Below are 12,366 nucleotides of genomic sequence, written 5' to 3' on the forward strand. Positions count from 1 at the left end.
TGTCTTGTGCTCCCTTCCCCGTTGATTGTGCCCATTTTCGATGCAGAGGCATTTCTGGCCATTGAATCCCACCCCATAATTAACTTCATCCTCTGAAATGTACAATTACTACAACTAACACATCGGCCCCAGCTGGCTCTTACCTCATTTAAATCCACACAGCACTTACTTCAGGGAGTTCGGACTCTGCCTTTCACTCATGGCCCAGAAAGGCATTAACAGGTTCTTGGATTCATGGAGGGTAAGCAACTACGCTTAGTTAACCAAATTCAGGAATCAATCCATCTACATTTCTCTCTGTATATACAGATGAATCATTTGGTTCAGGATAAAACAAATGCACAGTTCACCTAATTCCTACTTTTGTAGAGCTATTCTTAACCAATAACCAAATAGACAAGTCATCTCTTTAAATCAAACTTTTATTACAGTGACAATGTTGATCTGAAGCAGAAAGCTGAAGTCCGGTTAGACTGGATTATCTCAGCCGAGGAGTTGGAAATAGATTTGGAAGTCAGCTCCTACCGTCTCCATCTGTAACAAATCCAAAAACATGTAATTATAAATAATTCATAGCTAGTCATACCTCATCCATGCTAAAAGCATGCAGTTTAGAAATGACCTCAGAAGACTGGAAGGAATGTGGCAGCAGAGGAACACAGCTATATATCTTCTACAGCTGTCCCAAACTGCAGACTTTTAATTGAGTGGTTCTCATCATTTTTCACCAGGTCATTGGAATTGCAATGCCCAAACAACAACAACTTGCATTTATATAGCACCTTAAAGTAGAAAAAAATGTGTCAAGGTGCTTCACAGACTATTTTTTCCTTCAATTCCCATTTGAACAGATGCAATGTCCCATTACAAAAATATTCATACAGGCTATATTAACCATGCCTTATTGAAGCATTCCCTTGGCATAGCACACAAGGGACTCGCCCAACATCTTTACTTGAGGTACATTTATATGAGACACATAGAAATTACAAAACAATACTCATTAATTACATATTTCTGATGAACGGTCACTGACCTGAAACGTTAACTCTATTTCTCTCTCAACAGATGCTGCCTGACCAGCTGAGTATTTCCAGCATTTTCTGCTTTTATTTCAGATTTCCAACATCTGCAGTATTTTGCTTTTGTGTTCTCAATAATTACATCTTGAGCAGGAATTCTTTATCAAAATTTGATCTACTCAATTCATTTCTTTTGAAACTATCAGTAAAATAGGGGTGTCCTCAGCCCACAAAGTAGCTACAATCGCATACAAGATGGACTTATGGCCTAGTTCAGGGTTTTGAGTTACAGCATATCACAATGTGTAAGTACTCTGAACTGCTTTTTGTATTATAAATAATTGTCATCCCTTTGACGTCTGGATCAGGACAATGACTCAACATTAACTGTACTGAAATGTACTGGAACTATGCCTAACACCCTGCCCAACCATTTATTTATCTTAATCTCCTTCTGTTACAATCTCCAACAAACACAATTCAAAAATAAAATCGTATTTAATAACGGAAGCTCGAGGAACAGCATCTCATCTTTCGATTAGGCACTTTGCAACCTTCCAGACTCAACATCGAGTTCAACAATTTCAGATGAAACCCACTTCTCCCATTTTTTTCCAGATAGCAGGTTCTGGTAATGATTCTGCTGTTGCCATTTACAGCTCCTCTAGACCCATCTTTTGTTTCTTTACTTGTCCCATTACCACCCATTTTGCCTTGCACCATTATCCCTTTAATATAAACAGAAAATGCTGGAAGTACTCAGCAGGCCAGGCAGCAACTGTGGAGAGAGAGACAGAGTTAACGTTTCAGGCCGTTGACCCTTCGTCAGAGCTGGAAAATGTTACAGATGTTTTGTCATTTAATCGCTCCTGCCTTCCACCCTATCACAGACCTTCCCTTTTGTTCTTTCCTGCCCCTTCCCTCCCTTTGTACTTGCTTAAAATCGGTTACATCTGTAACATTTTCTAGTTCTGATGAAAGGTCCGCGACCTGAAACATCACCTGTTTCTCTCTCCACAGATGCTGCCCGACCTGCTGAATATTTTCAGCATTTTCTGATTTTATTTCAGATTTCCAACATCTGCAGTATTTTGCCTTTCTATAAAATTGTACTTGATGACCCCTAGAATATTTGACGTAAGTGCCCGGGATGTGCACAGCACAGGTATTTCAGTTACCTTTGCCTATTTGCACTTTGTTCCTCTAATACTAATGCAAACACCGAAACAAAAGCAAAATAAATAAACCTGAAATCATGAATGCAAACTGTCATCAGGAAACATATCCAGTGTTCAAGAATGGCCAAAGTATAAAAGCTTTCCAGTCTGTTAAATACTGAAAAAAGGCTGATGGTGGTAAAATGAAATCTTAATTTTCAGTACTTTAAAAAAAAATCAGCGATAAAGAGAATATCTTGACACAAACAGTTGCAAAAAATTAGAGTAATAAAAAAGCTTCATTATTTTCATGCACTCACTGCCTGTTCAGTGATACAGGTAGTTGATTCATGCTGTGGTGTGAAACATGTAAACATCGACTTAAAATAGATTTCTGCTCATGACAGTTTCCAATGATGAGTTTGGTATTTCCGGTTTACTGATAGAAACACATTAATAATCCAGTAGCATGTATATGGTCATGGCCCAGTAAAGCTACTCCAATCCAGGTCATTTTGGAATTAGCTGTGTGGCAATGCACCGAGTGGCATTTACAAACTGTAACATTGAGGAATGTTATTTTTTTTAAATGCTAATAATTTTATGTTAAAAAAATAATCAAAATCAGGCACCAGATGATGGTATATGACAGAAATTCTCAAATTAGTTTGTGGCAATGTAATTCACCAAAACATCTGAAGTTCAACATAACTAATGAGACACTTCTAGACGCTTTGAATAAAAGTCCGGAGAATAGCTGCAGAATTAAACAAGCAGTGTGGAACCACTATCAGGCAAGATCTTTTTTTATATAAAGAGCAATGCTTAGGAAATTAAGTCCCATTATGCACTTAAAGTAGAGCAGTTATTCAATGAGCACGGGAACAGCAATTACAAAAGCCATTCAAAGGTATTTATGTACATTGATGATATCACTTTATTATAGGAACCATCTTCTGTGGATAATGTATCTGTGGTATTGAGAAGGTACTTCAAACATCAGTAGTTAACTGGCTAGACAATCGTTACTCAACAGCAATCATTAACAGGTTTATTCTATACAATTCCCCCCTCCCACCATTTGGTACATGTCTCAGTCTGATTGGGGGAGGAATTGGACACAACATGAAGAATCCAACTCATTCAAACTGGACAGCCTGTCAATATAATTTAAAAAAAGGCTGATGCAGTTATTGATGTTCTGCTGCAAGCTGCCACCAGCACATTTACTAAGTGCTACATCATAACAAAGTCTACTAAGGATATCTAGAGGTCAAAGGTCATTACTGCACCAATTCAACCAGAAAATATTATGACAAATTATTTAAACATTTTTGTTTCGATATCATATCAGAGTTTCCAAGTTCATTGGGGGGATAGAGAATGAAAAATGGTTAAATGCTGAGTGGAGGTGAGGCACTGGATCAGAAGCTGGATGATTCTGTGCTATTTTCAAACCCTTCTTTTAAGTATCACTGTTCCCACATTTTTATTAGTTTATAGCATCATAGACTACTCATTCCCAAATTCATACTGGAATGAAAATGGACGTTTCAAGGGTTGGTTTTATCCCATTGTGAGTTCAGAGTTACTGTAATATTAACTCAAGGTGGTCTCCAAAAAATGTATATGTATCAGTGTCTACCTATCAGACAAGCTCCTCTATTGTTGTCTTCACTGAATCTGTCGCTAAAATATTGGTGCCACGAATAAATAAATGGGATAAGATTGTTCTCTAACAAAAAATATCAAAACATCCATTTGGGCTTCACAGTTAACTGATTCTGGCATCAAATTGATGTCACTGGTTAGAACCCAGAATTCCCCTGTTTATACCTTCCACCATTGCCCTGCCCAGACCATAGCGGTGGCAGTGTGGCTCTTATCACCAAATCACACCTTGGTCTGTCCCCCTACTCCTCTGACACTTTCTCCTCTTTTGAGCATCTCACCTTGTTCCACCCCTCTCACCTGTCATTTAAAATCCTCATTCTCTATCGCCCCCCAAAGTACTATAAAAATTTTCTCAGCGAGATAGCTTCTCTGCTTTCCTCCCTCAGCCTTCGCAACGAGTGACTTCTCATTGGTGATTTCAACCTCTATCTCAATTCATCATGCTCTCTCTCCTCCGAGTTCACTGCCCTCCTATCCTCCCTTAATCTCGCCCTCCATGTAAACTCCCCAACACATATTCACGGCTGCCCCCTTGACCTTGCCATCGCATGTGGCCTCGCTACTCCCATCGTTTCAATCACAGATAAGGCCATCTCTGACCACTTCCTTGTATCGCTCTCCACCCACATCCCCCTTCCCTCACAACCCTACTTCCTTCTGTGTCTGTCCCTGGGGAAAAAACTCTATTCCAACTCACTTACAACTGCACTTTCAAAGTCTCAACTGTCCAGCCTTTGGCCTTCCATTCACCACAACATTTCTGCAGCTACCAATCTGCTGAACCATACCCTCACCACCACCTTTGAGGCCCTAGCCCTAGTCCCCATTAAAACAATTACTCTCTCTCACCCCGGCCGGTCCCCCTGGTATGGCCCTCATCTCTGCTTCCTTAAGTCCAAAGGACGCAGACTTGAACGGATATGGTGGACAACTGGTTTAGCCATTCACTGCCAGATCTGGCTGGACCACACAAAGCACTGGGTCAAACTTCCTCTAAGGTTCCTCCTTGCCCTAGGCCTGAACTTGCATCTTTCTTCAATTTCTCTCCGATCTCCCCATATGTCCTCTCCGAGCTCATCTTGTCCATGAGACCCACTTGACCCTATTCCCACTAAACTGCTGACAACCCAACTTAATTTTCTGGCTCCCATGTTAGCGGATATTGTTAACGATTCTCTCTACTCAGGTACTGTCCCCGTCTCCTTCAAATTTGCCGTCATCACCCGTCTCCTCAAAAAAACAACCCTTGACCCCTCCATCCTTGTAAACCACCGCCCCATCTCCAACCTCCCGATCTCCAACCTCCCTTTCCTTTCCAAAATCCATGAACGTGTTGTTGCCTCCCAAATCTGTGCCCATCTTTTCCGGAACTCCATGTTTGAATCCCCCCCATCAGGTTTCCGCCCATGCCATAGTACCGAAACGGCTCTTATCAAAGTCACAAATTCCATCCTATGTGACTGTGACAAAGGTAAACTATCCCTTCTTGTCCTTCTAGACTTATCTGCAGCCTTTGACACAGTTGACCACTCCATCCTCTTCCAATGTCTCTCCATTGTTGTCCAGCTGGGTGGGACTACAGTCGCCTGGTTCCATTCTTATCTATCTAATTGTAGCCATAGAACCGCCTGCATTGGCTTCTCTTCCTGCTCCCGCATCTTTACCTCTGGTGTCTCCCGAGGATCTATCCTTGGCCCCCTCCTAGTTCTCATCTACATGCTGCCCCTTGGCGACATCATCCGAAAACGCAGGGTCCGGGCAGGCGCGATTGGAGGCGGGTTGGTGGGAAATTTGAAAAAAGTTGCACCAGGTCAGGAATCCACCGTCATCCTGCCCCCACGTGCCTTTCCCTCGGGTGCGTTTGCTGGTCTGGCAGCGACCCACCCGGCAGAGGCGGGGGACCTAATTCAAATCATTAACAGGTAGTTGTCAGACCCTTAAGAGCCTTTTTCAGCCTACCCTTTGAATTTCCCTGGCTGCCCATGGGATTCACGCAGCTCGGGAAGTATGTCTGTCAGCCTGAGGGGGGAGTTGAGTGAACATTGCTCCAGCTGATTAGATGACAGCATGAAATGTACTATGAAACCTCCCACCTCACAGCTGATCACTTTCCTCAGGCAGAAGCTGTTGCTGACTGCATTCCTAGCACACATTTAGCTTTCTACAGGCTTCAAGTGCTTCCAGCAAAGTTGCCATCCAGTCTTACCTCATCGTTACAACCTATCACACCATTGACATCTTGCTCCTCTGATCTCTACTTGACCTGTCATCTATTCCATCAGCATGGGTGCCATTTATACTCTCTCACCTTGGTCTTCAGAATCGGGCCTTGATGAGCCCCAACACCAGCAGCACCAGGCACACCAGCAGCACCAACAACACCAACCTTCTCCTCAACCACCTGATGCTCCACAAGACATCAGCACAGGGCTGCACCGCGCCGGAGGCGATTCCCCCAGTACAGGGTATACAGGCAGAGGATGATCTTCCTCAACATAACAAAGCATCAGTGCCAAAGGAGGATCAGGCTATCGCGCCAGGTCGTTGCAGACATTTGCACACTGCTGGAGCAAGACCTGCAGCCCAGAGGAGCAGGTGCACACGCCTTACCAGTAGCTCTCAAAGTCACCAGCACCCTCAACTTCTTTGCCTCAAGCGCCTTCCTGGGATCTGCAGCAGGCATTTGCGGGATCTTGCAGTCGGCCGCCCACAAATGCATCACAGGTCACCGATGCCCTCCTTGATAAGTCAGCCAATTATATCAACTTTGCCACTGATGAAGCCGGTGTTACTGAGCGGGCGCTCGGCTTTGCCGCTCAGGCTGGCTTCCCACAGGTGCAGGGCATCATCAACTGTACACGTGTGGCCATCAGGGCACCCTATCATCACCCAGGAGTCTTTGTCAACTGCAAGGGTTTCCACTCCCTCAATGTGCAGCTGGTCTGCAACCATAGGAAAATCATCATGCATGTGTGCGCCAAATTCCCTGGCAGCTGCCATGACTCTTTCATCCTTCGCCAGTCTACCCGCCCTCAACTCTTCGCTCCTCCAAACAGACTTTCTGGCTGGCTGCTTGGAGACAAAAGCTATCCACTGAAGACGAGGCTCATGAGGAGGCCAAGTACTGAGGCCCAGGAGAGATACAATGAAAACCACATTTCCACCAGGTGTCATAGAGCAAACAATAGGCATGCTCAAAATGCACTTCAGATGCCTTGACAGATCTGGAGGAGCCCTTCAGTACGCACCAGCCAGGGTCTCCAGAATCGTCATGGTCTGCTGCGCCCTGCACAACACAGCGCAGCAGCGGGGTTTAGCATAAGAACATAAGAAATAGGAGCAGGAGTAGGCCATTGAACATAAGAACATAAGAAATAGGAGCAGGAGTAGGCCAATCAGCCCCTGGAGCCTGCTCCGCCATTCAGTAAGATCATGGCTGATCATTGACCTCAACTCCACTTTCCTGCACTCTCCCCATATCCCTTGATTCCCTTAATATCCAAAAATCTATCGATCCCTGTCTTGAATATACTCAACGACTGAGCCTGGGGTAGAGATTTCCAAAGATTCACCACCCTCTAAGTGGAGACATTTCTCCTCGTCTCAGTCCTAAATGGCCGACCCCTTATTCTGAGACTGTGATCCCTGGTTCTAGACTCCCCAGCCAGGGGAAACATCCTCCCTGCATCTACCCTGTCAAGCCCTGTAAGAATTTTGTATGTTTCAATGAGATCACCTTTCATTCTTCTAAACTCTAGAGAATATAGGCCTAATCTACTCAATCTCTCCTCATAGGACAATCCCCCCAATCCCAGGAATCAGTCTGGCGAACCTTCATTGCACTCATTGTATGACAAGTATATCCTTCCTTAGGTAAGGAAACCAAAGCTGTACACAATACTCTAGGTGTGGAGGAGCATCAGCTGGAAGACGAGGAGCAGGCGCTGGCGGAACCTGCGGGCCACATCCCAGCGGCACCCGAGCACATTGCTGTCCAGGAGGCCAGGGATGTCCTCACCATGTCCAGATTGACTTAACTATACACAGTACACCCATATGGCTGCCACATGCTGCGCCAGGTTGGCACCACCCCACAGCAACACCATAAAGGATCCCTATAATATCCAAGCCATTCCTTTCACACTGACCACCATTGCTGGAGGTACAGTACCGTTATGTCTGACTATGCACTGCAACTCACTAAGCCACTCCCAAAGGTGCACACAAATGTGTCCAAGACAGGAAAGTGGTAAAAATAAAGATTTTTATCAGAGGTAGAGGCAGCCTGCTCACTTCCCTGCTGCGACTGCTTAGACACTCTTGGCGGACGTCCTCTGGGTTTTGGAGCCAAAGTCTGCTCCTCCTGCGACTGTGCAGGGGCAAACTCAGCCATCGGGATCCGAGAAGGCATCTGGGGCTCTGACTGAGGGAGTGGCAACGGGGGGGAAGTGTAAGCGCTTTGAGAGGAGCCCACACTTCCCTCTCCCCTCTCATGGGCCACCCGCACTTCCCTGCTAGCAAGGAGCTGGAGATCTTGATGCACATCAGTGGGGCCATGAGGACCCACGTCTATGCTGACATCCTTCCTAGAGAGGAGGTCTATGAGCCTCTGCCATCTATCCTCCATAGACAGCCATCTAGTCTCCATAGAGACCATGTGCTCTTGTGAGTGGCGCATTAGCTGCTCCATGCAGATGGCCATCCTATCCATGGGAGCGCCTACAGTCGCCATTGCCTGCGACACGGTGGTGCTCATGTTGGAGATGGACTCCTCCATTCTCTGAACATTTGTGGACATCGTGGTCGCAAAACCTAACAGAGCCTCCTGCACTTCTTCCTGCACCTCCAGGATCGCCCTCTTTCTGGATGGCTCCCGAGGCTCAGCGTCTGCATGCAGCTGAGTAGAGCTTGGAGTTCCTGTGCCCTCCAGCGAGGACTCTCCACTGCTGTCCCTGCCTCCACTATCTGCTCTTGCTCACTTGTGACGGACCCGGTAACAACACTACTCTATCTTGCGTGGGACCCACCGAGGTGTGTGTCTCTGCGCTGATACTGGGTGCGTTCATGTCTGGTTACGCTGCGCCCTCAGAGGCTGAAGGCTCCTCTGAGGAGTCGTCTTCCTCTTCTCCTCCTGGACAGTGGGGGGGGGGGGGCTCTTGATGAACCTGTGGGAGTGTAAAGAGATGATTTAGCTATGTCATATGAAGAATGGGTACAGATACCATTATGCACATGATGACATCAGTCCCCATGAGTGACCCCATATGATGTATGCCATGTAGCTGTATGATATGTAATTCTGTCACCAGGTTGCTGAGATGGCCTCCTCTCTCCATCTCCCACCTCCAGCTGCTCAACCACTCCCGATACATCAAACACAGTCTCCTCTGCTGTTGTGTGGGTGGCAAATGATTGAAGCTCACCTCCAGTTCTCTCCCTCATAGTGTGGGCTCTCTTCTCCTGCAAGGAGGGAAAGAAGAGAAGGTTGAGTGAAAGTGGTGGAATGAGTGTAAGGAATGGATGGATTAGATCTTTAGAGGGAGACTATGATGGATTGGGGTCGCAATGCCAAGTGGCCTCCTTATGTGGTGTTAGTTGGTATGATTGCATTAGGATGAGGCTGAATGTGAGGGGTGGCTAGTAAGATGGGGATGCAATAATGTAGATAGAGAGAGGGGGTTGGGTGAATGTGCAAGGTAAATTGGTGCGAGTAAGGATGTGTAGGAGTAGGGTTGGGAAGGCAGAATGATGGGGATGTGATGAGAGGCACAGCAGGATGAAGTAGAGAGTGGCGTTGCACTCACCTTGCCAGATCTAATGAGATCACTGAAACGCTTCCGGCACTGCAGCCTGAACACATCCCTGCTGTTGACCTCCTCTGCAATTTGGAGCCAGGCTCTTTTTGACTCCTGGGCTGGTCTACTCCGCCCACTGGAAGGGAAGAGGACCTCTCTTCATGCTCTGACTCCCTCCACAAGCATCGGAGAACCTGGGTGCAGCCCTCTGCCTTAGTGTAGCCATCTCTCCAACTGTTTTGAGCAATGAAACCTCCAGTTTGCTGCCAGCACACTCCTAGATGAACCTTCAAATGCAGTGCGACCGTGGCTCCTTTAAACATCCTGGCTGAAAACGCATCATGATGTCATCAGACCCGCACCATTTACTAGGGCCGGGTAATGCACAGGGCGGGCTTAATAGGCCCCATTAGGGCAAAGTCGATTTCTACAGCAGGATGGAGTTTCCACATGTACACTGATGACACCCAGTTCTACATCACCACCACTTCTCTCGACCCCTCCACTGTCTCTAAAATGTCAGACTGCATCCAGTACTGGATGAGCAGAAACTTCTTCCAACTAAATATTGGGAAGACCGAAGCCATTGTCTTCGGTCCCCACCACAAACTTTGTTCCCTAGCCACCGACTCCATCCCTCTTCCTAGCATCTGTCTGAGGCTGAACCAGACTGTTTACAACCTTGGTGTCATATTTGACCCTGAAATGAGCTTCCGACCATATATCTGCACCATAACAAGGACCGCTTATTTCCACCTCCGTAGCATTACCCGACTCCGCCTCTGCCTCAGCTCATCTGCTGCTGAAACCCTCATCCATGCCTTTGTTATCTCTAGACTTGACTATTCCAACATACTCCTGGCTGGCCTCCCATGTTTTACCCTACATAAACTTGAGGTCATCCAAAACTCTGCTGCCCATGTCCTAACTCGCACTGTCTCATTCACCCATCACCCCTGTACTCGCTGACCTACATTAGCTCCCAGTTAAGCAACGCCTTGGTCTTAAAATTCTCATCCTGTTTGCAAATCCCTCCATGGCCTCACCCCTCCCTATCTCTGTATTCTTCTCCAGTCCCACAACCCCCTACTTCCCCGAGATATCAGCGCTCCTCTAATTCTGGCCTCTTGAGCATCCTTGATTTTAATCACTCAACCATTGGTGGCCGTGCCTTCAGCTGCCAAGGCCCTAAGCGCTGGAATTCCCTGCCTAAACCTCTCTATCTCTCTTTCTTCCTTTAAAATGCTCCTTAAAACCTACCTCTTTGACCAAGCTTTTGGTCATCTGTTTTAATTTCTCCTTATGTGGCTTGGTGTCAAATTTTGTTTGCTAACGCTCCTATGAAGTGCCTTAGGACGTTTTACTATGTTAAAGGCGCTACATAAATGCAAGTTGTTGTTTGCTCCACAGAAATATTCTGGAAAGAAAAAAACAATGCAGAGTATAGGGAATCACTGAACTCCACTCCTTTTTTTTTTGAAGGTACTAACTTTTGTTGAGGTACTATTCTACAGGTGCTAGAAGTACCTCACGCACCTGGCTATTCTTCCAGTGTGAGTCTAGAAGATCAGATTCACAAGCTTAGTCAACCATGGAGGGCATCCTAGGCAAACTTGATTCTGTCATTAGCCAATAGTGACAAACATGCACTGTCCTTTACAAGGCAGTGGGTAGTGATCATAGATCGGACTCTTGCTGATCTTCCCCTCTCTAACCCCAAGAGCTAGGCCAACTGCAGTACCCCAACTGCTCTGTAGTTGCAATCACTAAGTACAGGGTGGGGAAAGAACCTGGGACCTTCTAGTCTGTATAGTCTGGCACTATATCATTTGGTGTTTTTATCTCACTAAGCTGTGGTATACAGTCAGGAAGGAGTGGCCTTGGGAGTCCTCAACATTGACTCCGGACCCCATGAAGTCTCATGGCTTCAGGTCAAACATGGACAAGGAAACCTCCTGCTGATTACCACCTACCGCCCTCCCTCAGCTGATGAATCAGCACTCCTCCATGTTGAACACCACTTGGAAGAAGCACTGAGAGTAGCAAGGGCACAGAATGTACTCTGGGTGGGGGACTTCAATGTCCATCACCAAGAGTGGCTTAGTAGCACCACTACTGACCGAGCTGGCTGAGTCCTGAAGGATATAGCTGCCAGTCTGGGCCTGCGACAGGTGGTGAGATAACCAACACGAGGGAAAAACGTACTTGACCTCGTCCTCACCAATCTACCTGTCACAGATGCATCTGTCCATGACAGTATGGGTAGCAGTAACCACCGTACAGTCATTGTGGAGACGAAGTCCCGGCTTCACACTGAGGGTACCCTCCATCGTGTTGTGTGGAACTACCACTGTGCTAACTGGGACAGATTCAGAACAAATCTAGCACCTCAAAGCTGGGCATCCATGAGGCGCTGTGGGCCATCAGCAGCAGCAGAATTGTATTCCACCACAATCTGTAACCTTATAGCCTGGCATATCCCTCACTCTACCATTACCATCAAGCCAGGGGACCAACCTGGTTCAATAAGGAGTGTAGAAGAGCATGCCAGGAGCAGCACCAGGTGTACCTAAAAATGAGGTGCCAACCTGGGGAAGCTGCAACACAGGACTACATGCATGCTAAAAAGCAGAAGCAGCATGCTATAGACAGGGCTAAGCGATCCCACAATCAACGGATCAGGTCAAAGCTCTGCAGTCCTGCCACATCCAGTCGTGA

The 12,366-nt window shown here is 46.4% G+C and overlaps 1 protein-coding gene across 2 annotated transcripts in view; it reads right to left on the reverse strand.

Annotated features, from left to right (window-relative positions):
- Nucleotides 1-404: 404 nt before the first annotated feature.
- The window catches only part of fto (FTO alpha-ketoglutarate dependent dioxygenase), a 542,258-nt gene continuing 530,296 nt past the window's right edge, over nt 405-12,366 (reverse strand). For both annotated transcript variants that reach the window (XM_085991413.1, XM_085991412.1), the window contains one exon: nt 405-534. In XM_085991413.1, the coding sequence (XP_085847539.1) occupies nt 515-534 (20 nt within the window). In that variant the 3' untranslated portion in view covers nt 405-514. The remainder of the gene's footprint in view (nt 535-12,366) is intronic.

The sequence above is a fragment of the Somniosus microcephalus genome, chromosome 6 (assembly GCF_052327205.1).
Source record: "Somniosus microcephalus isolate GS21.2 chromosome 6, FLI_Smic_1.0, whole genome shotgun sequence".
NCBI classification, from domain to species: domain Eukaryota; kingdom Metazoa; phylum Chordata; class Chondrichthyes; order Squaliformes; family Somniosidae; genus Somniosus; species Somniosus microcephalus.